Below are 14,908 nucleotides of genomic sequence, written 5' to 3'. Positions count from 1 at the left end.
CACTCCACACTCATTGTGGTGTAGCAGAGTTCTCTCATGGCCCCTTCAAGCTGTTGGTGGTGATCCCTGGGCTGGGAAACTATATACATATATGTGTGAATATATATACATATATATATGTATATATATATGACACACATATAAATATTATTACATGTTATATCTGTGATTACTTAAAAATAACTTTGGTAGAAATATCTATCATGTTCCTTCTAGAATCTTGCTTGCAAAAAAACCTCCAAAAGCCATCAAATTATGACTCTAGTCAAAATTTAGAGGGGCAGAACCCACAGAAAGACTGAGTGATACAATTTCTAAGCCCAAGCCAACTTAGAAGTTCCATAGGAAAGGTGTATTTCACTTGAACCAGTGGTTGGAAAAAAACTGCAGCTGCAGTACAGTGCAGCTCAGGGATCACTGGGAACAGCTTAAAGGGGGTGGTGAGAGAACTCGACTGCACCAGAGTGAGTGTGGAGTGAGCACCTGCCTCAGAACAGCTCCGTGGTGAGAACCTGCAGCAGGAATCAGAGAAACCAGTATGCACCTCCAGAGCACAGCCCACAAACAGTAAGGGGGTGGGGGAGATTGCAGAAATCTCTCTGCTCTCCCTGGGGCAGGACTCTACTGTCTGACCATACTCAGATCCTGGTTGCAATTTGACCTTCCATACTAAGATAGCAGGGACCCTCCTCACAGCTCCAGGGCAGAGGGGAGTGCCTGTGGTCATCTACATATCAAAGCACAGACAAGAGAGCATATGCCCTTGGAGAAATAAAGGTTCCAGTGGGGTGTACCCCAAAAAACCCAAAGCAAGTGTCCCAATAATACTCAAAAGCTCAGGAAGCACCCCGAACCCAAGCACAGGCTGGAGAAATGAGTAAACAGAGAAATAAGAGGAACACCATTAAGAAATACATTGTCTATGATTCCAAGAAGGATCAAAATACTCACTCTGAAGATGAGGAAATCCAAGCTCCTACATCTAAAGACTCCATGAAAAACAAAAGTTGGGCTTGGTCTATGACAGAGCTCAAAAAAGATTTTGAAAATCAAGTAAGGGGATAAGAAGAAAAATTGGGAAAATAAATGAGAGATATGCAGGAAAAACATGAAAAAGAAGTCATTAGCTTAGTCAAGGAGATCCAAAAAAATGCTGAAGAAAATAACATGCTAAAAACCAGGTCAAATAAAACAGTTCAAAAAGTTATTGAGGAGAAGAAAGCTTTAAAAAGCAGAATTGGCCAGATGGAAAAGGAGATAAGAAAACTCTCTGAGGAGAATAAATCCTTCAGATGTAGAATGGAGCTAAAGAAAGCTGATAACTTTATGAGAAATTGAAACACAATACTTCAACACCAAAAGAATGAAAAATTAGAAGAAAATATGAAACATCTCATTGAAAAAAAACCAACTGATCTGGAAAACAGATTAAGGAAAGATAATTTAAAAATTATTAGAATACCTGAAAGTCATGATCAGGAAAAGAGCCTTGACCTTATTTTTAAAGAAATCCTACAGGAAAATTGCCCTGATATCCTAGAAGCAGAGGGCAAAATAGAAATTGAGTGAATCTACTGATCTCCCCCAGAAAGAGATCCACAAAAAAACAACCCCCGGGAATATTATAGCCAAGTTCTAGAACTCTTAAGTCAAAGAGAAAATATTACAAGCAGCCAGAAGGACACAATTCAAATAAAGTGGAGCTGCGATCAGGATCTCACAGGACTTAGCAGCAACCACATTAAGGGCTCATAGGACTTGTAATATAATATTCCAGAAGGCAAAAGAGCTTGGAATGCAATTGAAAATCAACTACCCAGCAAAACTGAACATCCTCTTCCAGGGGAAAAAATGGACTTTCAATGAAAGAGGGGGATTTAAAATTTTCCTCTTGAAATGACCAGAGCTTAACAGAAAGTTTGACCTTCAAATACAGGACTCAGGTGAAGCATAGAGAGAGGAGGAGAAGGGTAAATTATGAGAGACTTAATGGTGATGAACTATATGTATTCCTACATAGAAAAATGATATTGATAACATTCATAAGAACCTTCTCATTTAATAGAGCAGGTAGAAGGCACTTTTATAGATGAAGCACAGGAGAGAGCTGAATTTGAAGATAAAATATGGTGTAAAAATGGAGTCAATAAGAAAAAAAGGGAAATGTAATGGGAGAAAGAAAAAGGAGAGGGAGAATAAGCTAAGCTATTTTGTATAAAATATTTTTTTTTTTTACAATGAGCTTTTGCAATGATATGGAAGGGGGAAGATGAGGGGGAATGAGGGAACCTTCACTCTCATCAGAAATGGCTCAGAGAGGAAACAGCATACACATTCAATAGGGTATAGACATTTAGAGTAAAAAGGAGAGAAAGGGGAAAGGGGGAAGGGGGGGATGTGGGTGATGGAGGAGAGGGTAGATCATAGGAGAAAATAGATAAAACACATTTTCTTTTTTTACTTCTTACAAGGGGCTGAGATTGTGTGGCCTGTCTGGGACCACAGGGTCAGGTGGTTGTAGGGTCTCAGGGGTGGTAGGTGGGCTCTAGGCCTCTGAGCCCCAGGGCTGATGATCAGTCTGCTGCGCTACTCAGCTACCCTACAGCACATTTTAGAAGAGGGCCAGAGTGAAAGGAGAGAGAAAATATATGGTAGTGGGGAGGAATGAATAGAGGGAATTACAATCAGCAATAGCAACAGTGCAAAAAATATGAAAGTAACTTTTATGATGGACTTATCATAAAGAATGTGATCCACCTGAGACAGAGCTGATGGTGTCAGAACAGACTCAAATACATTCTTTTCCTCTTTCCTTTACTTTATTTCTCATGAGGATCTATATTTTTTGGGGGGAAGGGGTATTATATTTACTCTTAAACAAGAATATTTTAGTAATGTATAAAAAAATCACTTGTACAAAAATGCAGCAAAGAATTGGAAATGCAAATGTCCTTCAATTGAGGAAGGACTGAACAAATTGGGGTATATGTATGTGATGGAACACTATTGTTCTATTAGAAGCCAGGAAGGATGGGAATTCAGAGAAGCCTGGAAAGATTTGCATGGATTGATGCTGAGTGAAATGAGCAGAACCAGAGGAACATTGTACACCCTAGCAGCAATATGGGGGTGATGACCAACCTTGATGGACTTACTCATTCCATTAGTGCAACAAACAGGCACAATATTTTATTTTTCTTCCTTAAGGATGATTTCTCTCTCATCGAATTTAACTTAGATCAATGTATAGCATGGAAACAATGGAAAGACTAACAGAATGCCTTCTGTGGGGGGTGGGGGAGGGAAGCAAGATTAGGGGAAAAATTGTAAAAAATTCAAAATGAAAGAAAAGAGTAGTCTAATTCAAAAACCCCCACCAAAACAAAAGTTATGAACACTACATGAAAGTTGATCTGTTTCTCCTCTTTGTTCTTTACCTTCATGAAATAAAAGGAAATAATTTGTTTAACATCAAAACCCAAGCCTTTGATGCTGTTAAATGATGTAGTAAATTTTGCCGTAATAAAAGTTTATGAAACTATTAAAAATTTTTCTAATTAAAAACAAACAAAAAACACCTTTAAAATAAAAAAAAGAAAGAAGGAAAAAAGTGACTTGGTGGGACCATTTTGAATCCATCCCACAGACCTAGTTGCTAAAGGGGATACAGTGTGACTCACTGAAAAATCAACTTCAAGCAAAAGCAACTACTCTATGATCATTTATTAAGTATTAAATTTGTTAAAAACACTGTACTTGTCTTTGAAGAGTTAAAGACAAAAGTGAAACAGGCTCTGCCCTCAAGGAGCTTACATTCCAGTAGGGGAGATATCTTTGTAGGGCTCTACATGAATATAAACATGTAGTCATGAATACACATATGTAAATGTATGTCTATGGCCAAGTAAAAGAAAGGGATAAAGGTGGCACTCATAATTTTACTGGAATAGGGAACTCTCAAATGAGGAAGTTCCCTCCCCCAATGAAGGTCTCTACCTTCTCAGTCTTGGAACAGAACATTCTAGATTTGGAAGGTTCTAGGGAAAAAGGGTCAGGCAGAAAGGAGGGAGTACCAGGCAGAAGGAAGGGGCATTACAGGGTATAAATAGATAGTCTGCTGGCCAAAGACAAGCCTTATTTATTTTAAACTATAAAGATAATAAAAAGCCTGGAAAATATGGCTGAGGAGGAAAACCTAAATGACCTAGAGAGTGGGCATGTAACGTGTCTCTATCTTCCACCAAGGACAAGACTAGAAGAAATGTGAGGGAAATGTTAATGAGATGAGATATGTCTAATATTACATCAAAAATCCAGAATATTATACATCCAGAGCTGGAAGGAGCCTCAGACTTCATCTCTGAAGTCCAATATCATTTTACAGGTGAGAAAGATTAACTTATTTTCCCCAAAGACCCTTAGGTGCTAAATCATAGACCCTGGATTCTACCTTGTATCTTCCCAAATTCAACCAACCACCTTCAGACTATTGCATACTCCCTTTGTTAGATACTCAAAAAAAACTTTTTCAGTCTTTGATAGTGTGAAAGTCATCCTCAAAGTTGATTTTCATTTTTCAATTTTAATAAATAACATTATAGGCAACCAGTATTTCCCTTTATGGACTGTGAATATCTGCCAAATAATTTTAAAAATGCTGGTAAAGGGGCAGCTAGGTGGCACTGTGAATAGAGCACTGGCCTTGGAGTCAGGAGGACCTGAATTCAAATCCAACCTCAGATGCTTAATAATAAACTAGCTGTATGACCTTGGATACATCACTTAATCCCACTGCCTTACAAAAAACCAATAAATAAAATAAAAAATGCTGGTGAAAATATTTGTCAGTCAGAGAGAGAACAGTAGACTAGAGAAGTCTGAAGAGCTGAGACTGAGATTTTTGCAGTGAACTTCCTTTCACTCTAAGTGATCGAAACAAGACATAAACCATTTCTTGCTTTTCCAATAACTTTGAGTTTTATTGATATAGTTGTGATCAGATCAAATCTGATCTGACTTATTTTCTCAGCTCCTTTTGGTTGCACCATCAAAATGGGAAACTTCCTCCACGGGAAGGGATTCAGGGTAAGGGTGGTAACAAGTTTATAATTTAGTAGGTCCCTGAGAGGCCAAGTGAATTGTCCGTGGTGAGCAGAGACGTCCAGTTAATATAAGCCAAAGTCACAGGCCTTGAATCCAGGTCTTCCTGAATTGGCCACCCTGTCTTCTGAAGCATAAAATACTATTTTTTGTTGATTTAATCACAAAATCTTTTAAAATATATTCCTAATTAAGATTAAGAGGGTAGTGGACTACTTCTCTTTCAGTTCTCTATAGGTTGGTCCTCATGAGGCAGTTCTAAGTCAAATGTCCTGAATTCAGGGAGAGCTGCCTGACTTATACTAGGGACAAGGTAATCCTTTGTACATGTTGAGGGCAGCCCTTTCAGATGATAAGCTACAGTCTTGCAGGGGCAGAGGAAGTTCTAGGGGAAATCCCAGGTCCAGGCCCTAGATCTCCCTGCCCGAGTGAGGAAAAGCTGCTGCCCCATGGGCGTAGATATCAGAACTAGTTCCAGCTTAGGTCATAGTACTCACAGTGTGTGGCTGCTTTGCTCAGGGCTGTCACTACCTTCTTGAGGTCCCTCAGTTTGATACCAGTGACCAGTCTTTTTGGACTCATGATCTGAGCCAACAAAAGCTTGCCAGGCAAGGCAGGGGTGCCAAAGCTTCCACGGGTGATCTCTGTGGCAGTTGAGCCCAGGGCAGAATGTTGTCATACCAACTCAGGAACTAAACAAAGATTCTGAAGGCTAAATTGGATAAGTGGGGTCATCTAGACAGTAGGAGAAAACAAGTCAAGCTGCTGTAGGAGGAGGAAAGGCTGAATCCAACAGGAAAGCAGGGGTATCCAACAGCAGCGTGATGGGATGGTTTCTGATCACCAGGGAGTTATCAAGTCCAAAAGATTCACTACTAAATCCCCTAACATGTTTGACAGAGACCACTCTGCTCATCAGATGGTTTGGATGGTTTGAGCTCTTTCATTACCTGGGGGGGTAAATTCAGGTGGGCTCCAAGGGAACTAGACTTGATAGTCATATCACCCATAAAGCAGAAAGGGGGTTCGCCTTACTTCCTGGTGATTTTTGAAAAGAGCTAGGGTAAATACTTTCTTTTGCACTATCCAATCCTCAGACACATTTAAGCTTATTATATGCAGGAGAGGTAAGATACTGAAGTCTGAATGATCCCAAGTCTTGAGGCATTTCTTGTTTCATTTTTTGTGAGACCAAGCTTTCACTCTACAATGTAGCCTGCAAGGAGGGATGGGACAGGCGGGGAGGGGGGAAAGGGATTTCCCTCTCTCCTTTTTAACCCAACTTGATCAGAGGCAGGGCATACAGATTCTTATTCTAGGCCTGAGGTGGTCTAGCTATGTGACCTTGGGGTCGATTCAAACAATTGAATCTATCAGTTAGGTCCCAGAATAGCACTTTCCACTTAATTTCCCTGAGACTATATTTATTGTACTCCTCCGCCACATTCTCTAAAATGAAAATGTCTGTACAGCCAACCCCCTGGCTGTGCTGGAGAAAGCACTTTACCAGCCCTGAGAAGCTCTATCAATCTGAATTATCTGATCATCATCCAAGGTTTTTTACTAACTGCGTCTATTCAGGTAAAACTCTTCTGCTAAGCAGCCACCCCTTAGTTACACACTTCTGCAAATTTCAGCCAAGGAACCAAGCATCTGGTGATCTCCTCAAAGCAGAGCCTGCTTCAGAACCTTTTGAGTAAAATAAAATGCCTTTCATTTTTGACTGGCAGGAATAATTTGATCTGAATGTTATATATAACATTATAAAACATTAGTTTTGGACAAAGACAGCAAATAAATTGGACCACACATTTTGTCCTCATTTTTATTGCAGGAACTCTGAAAAGTCAAATGTCTGGAGGGTGATCATTTTATGTGAATGGATGGAACATTTGAGTAGTGTTTAGCTCAGAGAACCAGGGAGATATGATCATGGTTCTTAAGCTTTTGTATTAAAAGGAATTAATTTCTGCAGTCCTAGGGGAAAGTTATTGGTTGTAGATGAAAGTTTGAATTAAAAAAAAAAACCAACTTCCTAACAATTATTGAGAAACAGTAAGCTATGTTGGGAGGCTGAGGGTCATACTTCTCTCCAAATCTTCTTCATTTTAAGTCAAAGTTAGATGCTAGGTCAAACATGAATTATACTCTAGTCTCTGAAGTCCCTTTCAACTCACCTTCTGACATCATGTGAATTAAGTTGGTTAAAATTCAGGTGAATTCCTATCTACTACAAATCACTGTAAGAACTAATAAAGCATTTGTTTGAGGTTTGCAAAGTGCTTTGAAATTTTATCTCGCCTGCTCTTCACAACAACCTGGGGAGGTAAGATTATATTTGTTTTGCAGTTGAGGAAACTGAGGTAAACAGATATGAAATGGCATGTTCAGAATCACACAGCTAGTCTGAGGCAAGATTTGAACTCAAGACTTCCTGACTCTAGGTTCAGCTCATTAATCACTGCACTACCAGTTGTCTAAACTCTAGCCTGTCTGTGCTGAGGCTCTTCCAATCTTTGATGACTACAGAAATGTTGCCAAATTGACTATCTAAAAGAACCCTATATATAGTTCCAAAATTAACATTTCCTGTGAACTGGAAAAGTGACTCTTAGGACATTAAGTGCCCCTCCCTGCCTTTCCAGTCCAATTTTTCTAGATAAGTTCTTGCTTTTGATCTTCCAAGTCTTTTATAAAAAAAAAACCCATCAACTCTATCATTTAGGTCCCAGAATAGCACTTTCCACTTAATTTCTGAGATTCTATTTATCATACTCCTCTGCCACATAAATTCTATCCTTGACTGAATTCATTCAGGCCCTAATGCTTTTGACTCCTTGTTCTAAGTAAATTCAGTTTGAGAAAACATTATGTTTTGTAAAATCCAATATCCCGATGATTTCTAGAAACCAGAAAAAATAAACTCAGAATCAAGTCAGTATAAAATCCACGTTTCTACCTAAGCAATAATTTCAAAATTATTTGCTAGTTGCTGTATCAAAGGGTTTTCTCATGTTTACAAAATTAGTAGTTGAAGTTTATAAAACATGAGAAAGGCAAAATCTGCAAGTACCTTAGTAAGAATTTGGAATAGATCTATAATCTATATATGTATGTATATATAAAATTTATAAAATATTATCACCTATCCAATTTCTTCCTTCACTTTATTTTCTTAAATAACATAAATAGAATGAACTTAAAAGTGCAGTAAGTCATAAAAATCTGGCCAACCGTTTCAAGCCTAAATGGGGGAGGGGCAAGAATAAGTTCATCGAGACTGCAATTTTTGCCTTATTGCTACTTAAATTAATTCTAGATAACAATTCTTGTAAATGTAGCATCGATTTCATCATTCTTTGACCAATCTGATGTCTGCCCGAGCTAATAGGGAAGTATTCTATAGCTATTAATGCTGACAAAGCAGCCTCATGCATTCATACAAATAACTTATCCTATCATGGCTAGATTGAAGGCCATAACAGACTAGTGATGACAAGCCAACCTTGACTCCATTTTTTCTAGAGGGCCAGTGTGCTTAGGCATCCACAGGGAGGCTTAAGAGCTGTTCTGTCACTAGGTTCATAGGTCAATGCTCCAGGGTACAGGACCTGAGTATTGGCGGTAGTGGCTTAAGGTAAGGGCACTGACAATGATGACTCAATACACAAGTTCTCCTGAGTGGCTCCACAGAGATAATTTTTCAAGAGGTTCAGGGTTGCCCTTTACATGCATATTACTTTTGTTGTACGATAAGAGATCTGAAACTACGTCAGAAGGAGATGAGACTATTACAACACTCACATAGAACCTCACAATGTGTGATTTTTAGCAGACTAGAGAAGTGGTGGAAAAACTGGTAGGTAAAAAGATTGATTCAAATTATGGTTAAGGAACTCATTAGCTGTATAAAAGGTAGGTGTTATAAAGATGACTGGTGGTATCATAGCTTTATTTGACAAAGGTTTAAACATTCCAAGCAATGAGTCAATATCTGGGGCACAATATCTGAGGAACTTTCTATGCCATCCATTTTCATTCTTCTGATCATTCTGGTCACTTTTATATCGATTATTTTGAGTCCATGAATAATTAAGATAGACACCATTAATTCTTGTAGTGAAAATTCTGGTAAAACCACAAATGAGATTATTCTAGTGTGAAAGCAACATCAAAGGTTTGATGATATCAGTCAAAGAAAATAATGCAGAAGCAAGCCATCTCAGTACTGGTGAAGATCCAGGAGGATAAGAAACAGATTGTAGGTATTCAACCAATCTACTTGTTCTCCTACAGTATGATGTAGCAGTATACCAAAAAGATAGTATCAGGAATTCAGGTAGAGGAAGATATGACTTAAGAATAATCTCTCCAAATGTGTAGGTGATTGCTTGAAGTATAATAATGATGATAACTCTACACAAGAAGTAAAGTGACTGATATATTTCTTGATCAAGTTTAAACACTATTGCTATGGCAGGATCACCATACTAACCTGTTTGTGCAATATTGTACTCTACAGGAAATTCATGGAACTTGATGCCAGTGTTATGATGAAGGTTTTTGTGAACAGGAATTCTTTTTCTTCAATTTCTCTGATGCAAGAGGGGCAGTTGGTCTTGTTAAAACTGCACTCTTTATTGGAAGACTGTTAAAGATAGTAATCAAATAAGCAATAATAAAAATAGTCTGGCTTTCTTTCTAGATAGTTAACACTGAAGAGCAGCACAAAAACAATGACCAGACAACAATTATTGTTTCCAGGTAATACATAAATATCCAAGGCAAATAAAACCAACATATCTGGCATCAATGATCACCATTCCTGGACAAGTCTGCAAAACTCAACAAAAATAATCTGAACATAAGACAGGTAATGAAAGAGAGGTGTTTTATACATGTTAAAATTGGTACTTCTCTAATAATACAGATACTCTCATACTTATCCTTTTACATTTTTGTTACAGAAGACCATTTTCAGAAAAAGTTAATTTGTATACAAAATGTCATTCTTAAATTATCTATCTTTTGGTTGGCACCAGCATCACAGTCATTCAAGAAATGATTAAGAGTGTTCAGCTCTAAAAACGAAGCATATTTAATGACCTGATGTATGACATTATTAGAGGTCTCAAAACATCTCTTAAGAAATCTGTTCTCTCCTTCCTGGAAAGTTGGGGTAAAGAGGAATTACTATGCAACTGATCTCCCAAGTGTTTTCTGGTTTTCCATTTTCTTTGTGACATAAAAAGGGAGCTGAAATGAAGACAGCTATTTTTTTTTAGCAAAATAGCCATTTATTCAGCCTCTTGTCATGCCAAAATATTCTGTGCATTAAGATACCTAAGTTAGAAACACCATTTATAACAGGCACAATGGACAGTAAATTATATTTCATGTAACTGATTATAAAAGTGGGAAGTAAAAATGACTTCTCGGTTCCTTTTAACATATCACCAGTAAACATAATTCAGCAGCAGACATTTGAGGCACCCAATCTTATTAAAATATGCCACAGGAATAGCAAACGTGTCATTCTTTACTTTAATCCCTGTCTTAATTCAATATTAATATATAAAGACAACAAACTTTTTAAACGGTATATTTACTGAGATTCTGGCAGTAGTTTTATGTAACGAGACATATAGCATACTAGGCCTGCCACTTAACTTGCTCATAGCAAATCAGCTTCAATATGAAGCCGTTAAATATCAAAAACCTGCTTTTTACATGCTAAATATTTTCAGCAAGTGTGCAATTAAACACAGTTAATGAACTTATTATAGCAAGAATAAGGAATTACACACTTGAAACAATGCAGCTGGAACATAATTCATACAAAAAATAATGATCACTGGTTACAATAGAATTTCCCTGGCTAAGTTAAAACTTAAAATAGTATAAAACATGCAAAATATTTCAGAATATTTTAGCTATCTATACCAACCCCCCCAACCAGTGTCTCTATGAAATGATTCCCTCCAAAGTGTAATCAAAATGAATTCAAATTATGTAACATTCTACTGCTAAAAAGATTCAAAAAATTGAAGTGGAGGTAAGTTTCCTAGGTTTCAGAGCTCACTCATGCTGCCAAATGCTGTCTGTCTTTGCTACCTTTAGTAGCGAGCAGATAGCAGAGCTCCAGAATGCCTCGTTTACTATTGTTCAGCAAAGGAACAGACTGCTGCCACCCAGCTCCCAGAGTCTGTCCTGACTGAAATACATAAGATGTGCAAGGATCAAAAGGCACACTATTCAGCTAGCTAAAATAATGGCGACACCCTCCCCACCCCTCCCCGCCCTGCCCCCTGGTAAACAAAAAATTAAGGGAAAAAATAAGATACATCTACAAATGTAAAGATTTTGAAGCTTGCTTCAAAAAGGCCAACAATAGTCATCTGGGTATCTCTGATTTATCACTTTAAACATCCTACAGATGCATTTTGATTTCATGTTTACTGATTTAAAATTAGATACTTTCTGTTAAAAATATTCATTATCTAAAAGATTTTACTTTATTTTCAAATATCTCAAATACCAGGTGGACTCTAGTGTATTATCTCCCAGACCTAAGAATTCTGGGGGGGGATCAAACCAAACCAAGAAGGTGAATGTACCCCAGGTAATATAAGCAGCAGGCAACAATCATGGCCTAGCCCGGCCCGCGGCCTCAAGCTCTTTATAAAAACACAGGAGCACTCATGCATTTGGGGAGCAGAAGCCGTCACTTTCACAGTTGAAGTTTCCTTTAGACATTGCACTTTCTGGCAGGGAGATCGCGGGGGTTCTCGGGTTATGCCGATTCTGGACCTGATCCAGTGGCCTTCTTTTTCTTCTTCTTGCCATGTTTCTTATGCTTCTTTTTCTTTTTTGTTTTTTCCTTTAAAAGAAATACACAATAAGCATTTATGATAAATTATATTACATTTGTGATAAATCTACTACATAAAAGTCAAAAGAAAAAAATTTTAATAGGAAAATTACAAGTTATAATAGAGTAATCTTTACAAAATTTATTTTTTGTTACATTTCAAGTTCCAAACTGCCACCATCTGGGGGGTGTGTATGTATGTATCTGTCCCTCTCTCCCCCTTTACAGGTCCTTGTGGTTGATCTGAGTATAGTGCTTAGAATAAGTTAGCAGCTCACAGCTATTCTTCGCTATTTTTTTTTTTTTTTGCAAGGCAAATGGGGTTAAGTGGCTTGCCCAAGGCCACACAGCTAGGTAATTATTAAGTGTCAGAGACTGGATTTGAACCCAGGTACTCCTGAATCCAGGGCCAGTGCTTTATCCACTGCGCCACCTAGCCACCCTCACAGCTATTCTTTGAACAATATTGCTGTTACTGAATGTATGCAACATTTTCTTGAGTCGATAATTCTAAGAAAACTTTTCCAAAAGAGATTGGCAATGCAATTAAATTACTCAAAACAAGGAGGAAATAGTCTTGAGATTTTTTTCCCCCTTGAGAACTGTGAGATTTAAATATTTGTTCCATCACTAGCAACTTATTGTGATCTTGGGCAAGTCATCAATTCTGGGTCTCAGTTTCTTCACATACAAAAGGAGGAGTTGGATGGGGTGACCTTTAAAATTCCTAATTCTTCTGTGCTCCTCAAATTTTTGCATTCCAATGCAGGAGAAATGTCCTGTCTCCTAAGACTATTTTGCTTTTGAAGAGTTCTAATTTAAAAGCATGATATTAAAAAAATAATAGTATGACTTTGGGATTCTTTTTTTTTTTTCGCAAGGCAATGGGGTTAAGTGGCTTACCCAAGGTCACACAGGTAATTATTCAGTGTCTGAGTCTGGATTTGAACTCAGGTCCTCCTGACTCATTCAGGGCAGGTGCTCTATCTGCTGTACCACCTAGCTGCCCCTGGGATTCTAATTACATAAAAGCAACCCAGAGCATATTTTGACTAATATGACATTTTCTAGGTCAGAAACATTAAATCTACTAATATTAAATGATAAGAAATGGAATGACAGCTACCTTTGACTGTTGTCAGTAATTTAAATGTAATGTATGAGAATCATAGAATACAACTTCATTAAAATGTTTGAAGTGGAATAATTTGGAGAACTGACTTATAATAAAAAGACTTATTATACCTAACTCATTACTACTAATAAGCCCTTTCTTAACACTATGGATATGCTGTGGTCTGACTTTCTGAAATGCAAATAAACCAACAAGCCTTTCTTAAGTAACCATTATGTACCAGGTCCTGAACTAAGGGTTGGGAATGTAGATCAAGGAAAATTAAAAATGTTCTTGCTCTTAAAAAGCACTCAGGCTAATTCAGGAGACCTCTAATAAACATCGAGGCATAAACAATCTCGAATGGACATAAGTCTAAGAAGGGCTTTGTGCAGAAGCTGCCAATTCCTCTTCATTATTCTAGTTCATGTCCCAACTCCTGGGCTTTCTCAATGGCTGCCCTCCCTCTATTCCTGGAACCCTCTCTAGCCCCCTTTGGGTCTAAAGCTAAACTATGAACAGGATTAAACCTTTGGTTCCTTGCACAGATCTCCAGACACAGGTGCCACAGTGATGGTGAGGCCCCTTTTGCTTCTTATTGTCCTATTCTCCGAAGGCTTCTCTCCTGTCTTTTTTGCTTCAGTGAACAGAAGATGCCGAACATCATCTACTGACAAGTCCTTTCTGTTGACACTCTTAGAGCTATGTTGGATTTTTTTTTTTAGGTTTTTGCAAGGCAAATGGGGTTAAGTGGCTTGCCCAAGGCCACACAGCTAGGTAATTATTAAGTGTATGAGACCAGATTTGAACCCAGGTACTCCTGACTCCAAGGCCCGTGCTTTATCCACTATGCCACCTAGCTGCCCCTACTCTTAGAGCTATGACTGAAGGCAACAGAGGTGGGAGTTGGGTTTGAACCCTGGCTTTCCTCCTTTTTTGCCTCCTTGGGCCAATGCTTGCCCTTCTTGAACTACTTCTAAAAAATGAAGAAGTTGGATGAGAAGCTCTAAATGATCTGATGTGATCCCGAGACTTTTATGGTTGGGGGTTTCTCTCAAAGGCAGAATGATAAAAGTACAACTGAATGACTTTTCTATTTTCTAATGTTATTAAAAAACATTATTATGAATGAAATCCAATGTACCCTATCCAAATCCCTTGATTGAATCGGTCAATCTATTCTTCCAAACTAACTTATATCAACTTTGAGGGTAAGGCAAAAAACAAAGACTATCATTTTGCCACTTCAAGAATTTTTGCTCAGTATTCTGGGAAATAACTTACTCAAAGACTTTTCAATATCCTAAGATGTAAACTCTGCCAATACATTACAAATTCACAATGTTCTTCAAGTCTTCCAGAAGTTAGCATTTTAAAAGGATCTCAAGCCCATACCACATTAAAAAATATCTTTTCCTAAGCTTAACATGTCTTGAGGCTGCTGTGTGGTTCTGGCTGTTTCCTCAGTAATGCCTTTAGGATGCCACTAAGACTTGAGAGAGGTGACAGGGCTGCCCTGAAGAGTGAGTGGGTCTTGTTTGGTGGTGGCTGTCTGGCCCCCTAAGGGGATGCCGCCTGCCAAGTTGGCTGAATGTGGCCTTTCTCTCTCCTTTGTCAGGGGGGATTTCCTTTCTGCTTCACTCTCTTCTGCCTAACACTTCTGTTGTGCTTTTATGCTTCCTTCTGGCTACATCTCAGCTTTAAGGTCTGAGGGGCTTTGCTGCTGGGCTTTTCTTTTTATTGCCATCCAATGAGAAACACAAGTCAATCACACCACAACTTCTTTACCTGTTATATATATCCTGGAATGACATTTTGGAGCT

At 38.2% G+C, this 14,908-nt stretch overlaps 1 protein-coding gene across 2 annotated transcripts in view; it reads right to left on the bottom strand.

The window, feature by feature from the left end:
- LOC141492500 (calaxin-like) overlaps nucleotides 1–5,780 on the bottom strand; it is a 30,035-nt gene extending 24,255 nt beyond the window's left edge. Inside the window, exon 1 of one of the 2 annotated variants that reach the window (XM_074192824.1) lies at nucleotides 5,598–5,780. In XM_074192824.1, the coding sequence (XP_074048925.1) occupies nucleotides 5,598–5,682 (85 nt within the window). In that variant the 5' untranslated portion in view covers nucleotides 5,683–5,780. The remainder of the gene's footprint in view (nucleotides 1–5,597) is intronic. The other variant, XM_074192823.1, reaches the window with a different exon arrangement.
- Between the last annotated feature and the right edge of the window lie 9,128 nt (nucleotides 5,781–14,908).

This window comes from Macrotis lagotis, chromosome 7 (assembly GCF_037893015.1).
Source record: "Macrotis lagotis isolate mMagLag1 chromosome 7, bilby.v1.9.chrom.fasta, whole genome shotgun sequence".
Classification (NCBI taxonomy): domain Eukaryota; kingdom Metazoa; phylum Chordata; class Mammalia; order Peramelemorphia; family Peramelidae; genus Macrotis; species Macrotis lagotis.
Note: the sequence above shows the minus strand (reverse complement) of the source record. Positions and strands in the feature narration are given on the sequence as shown.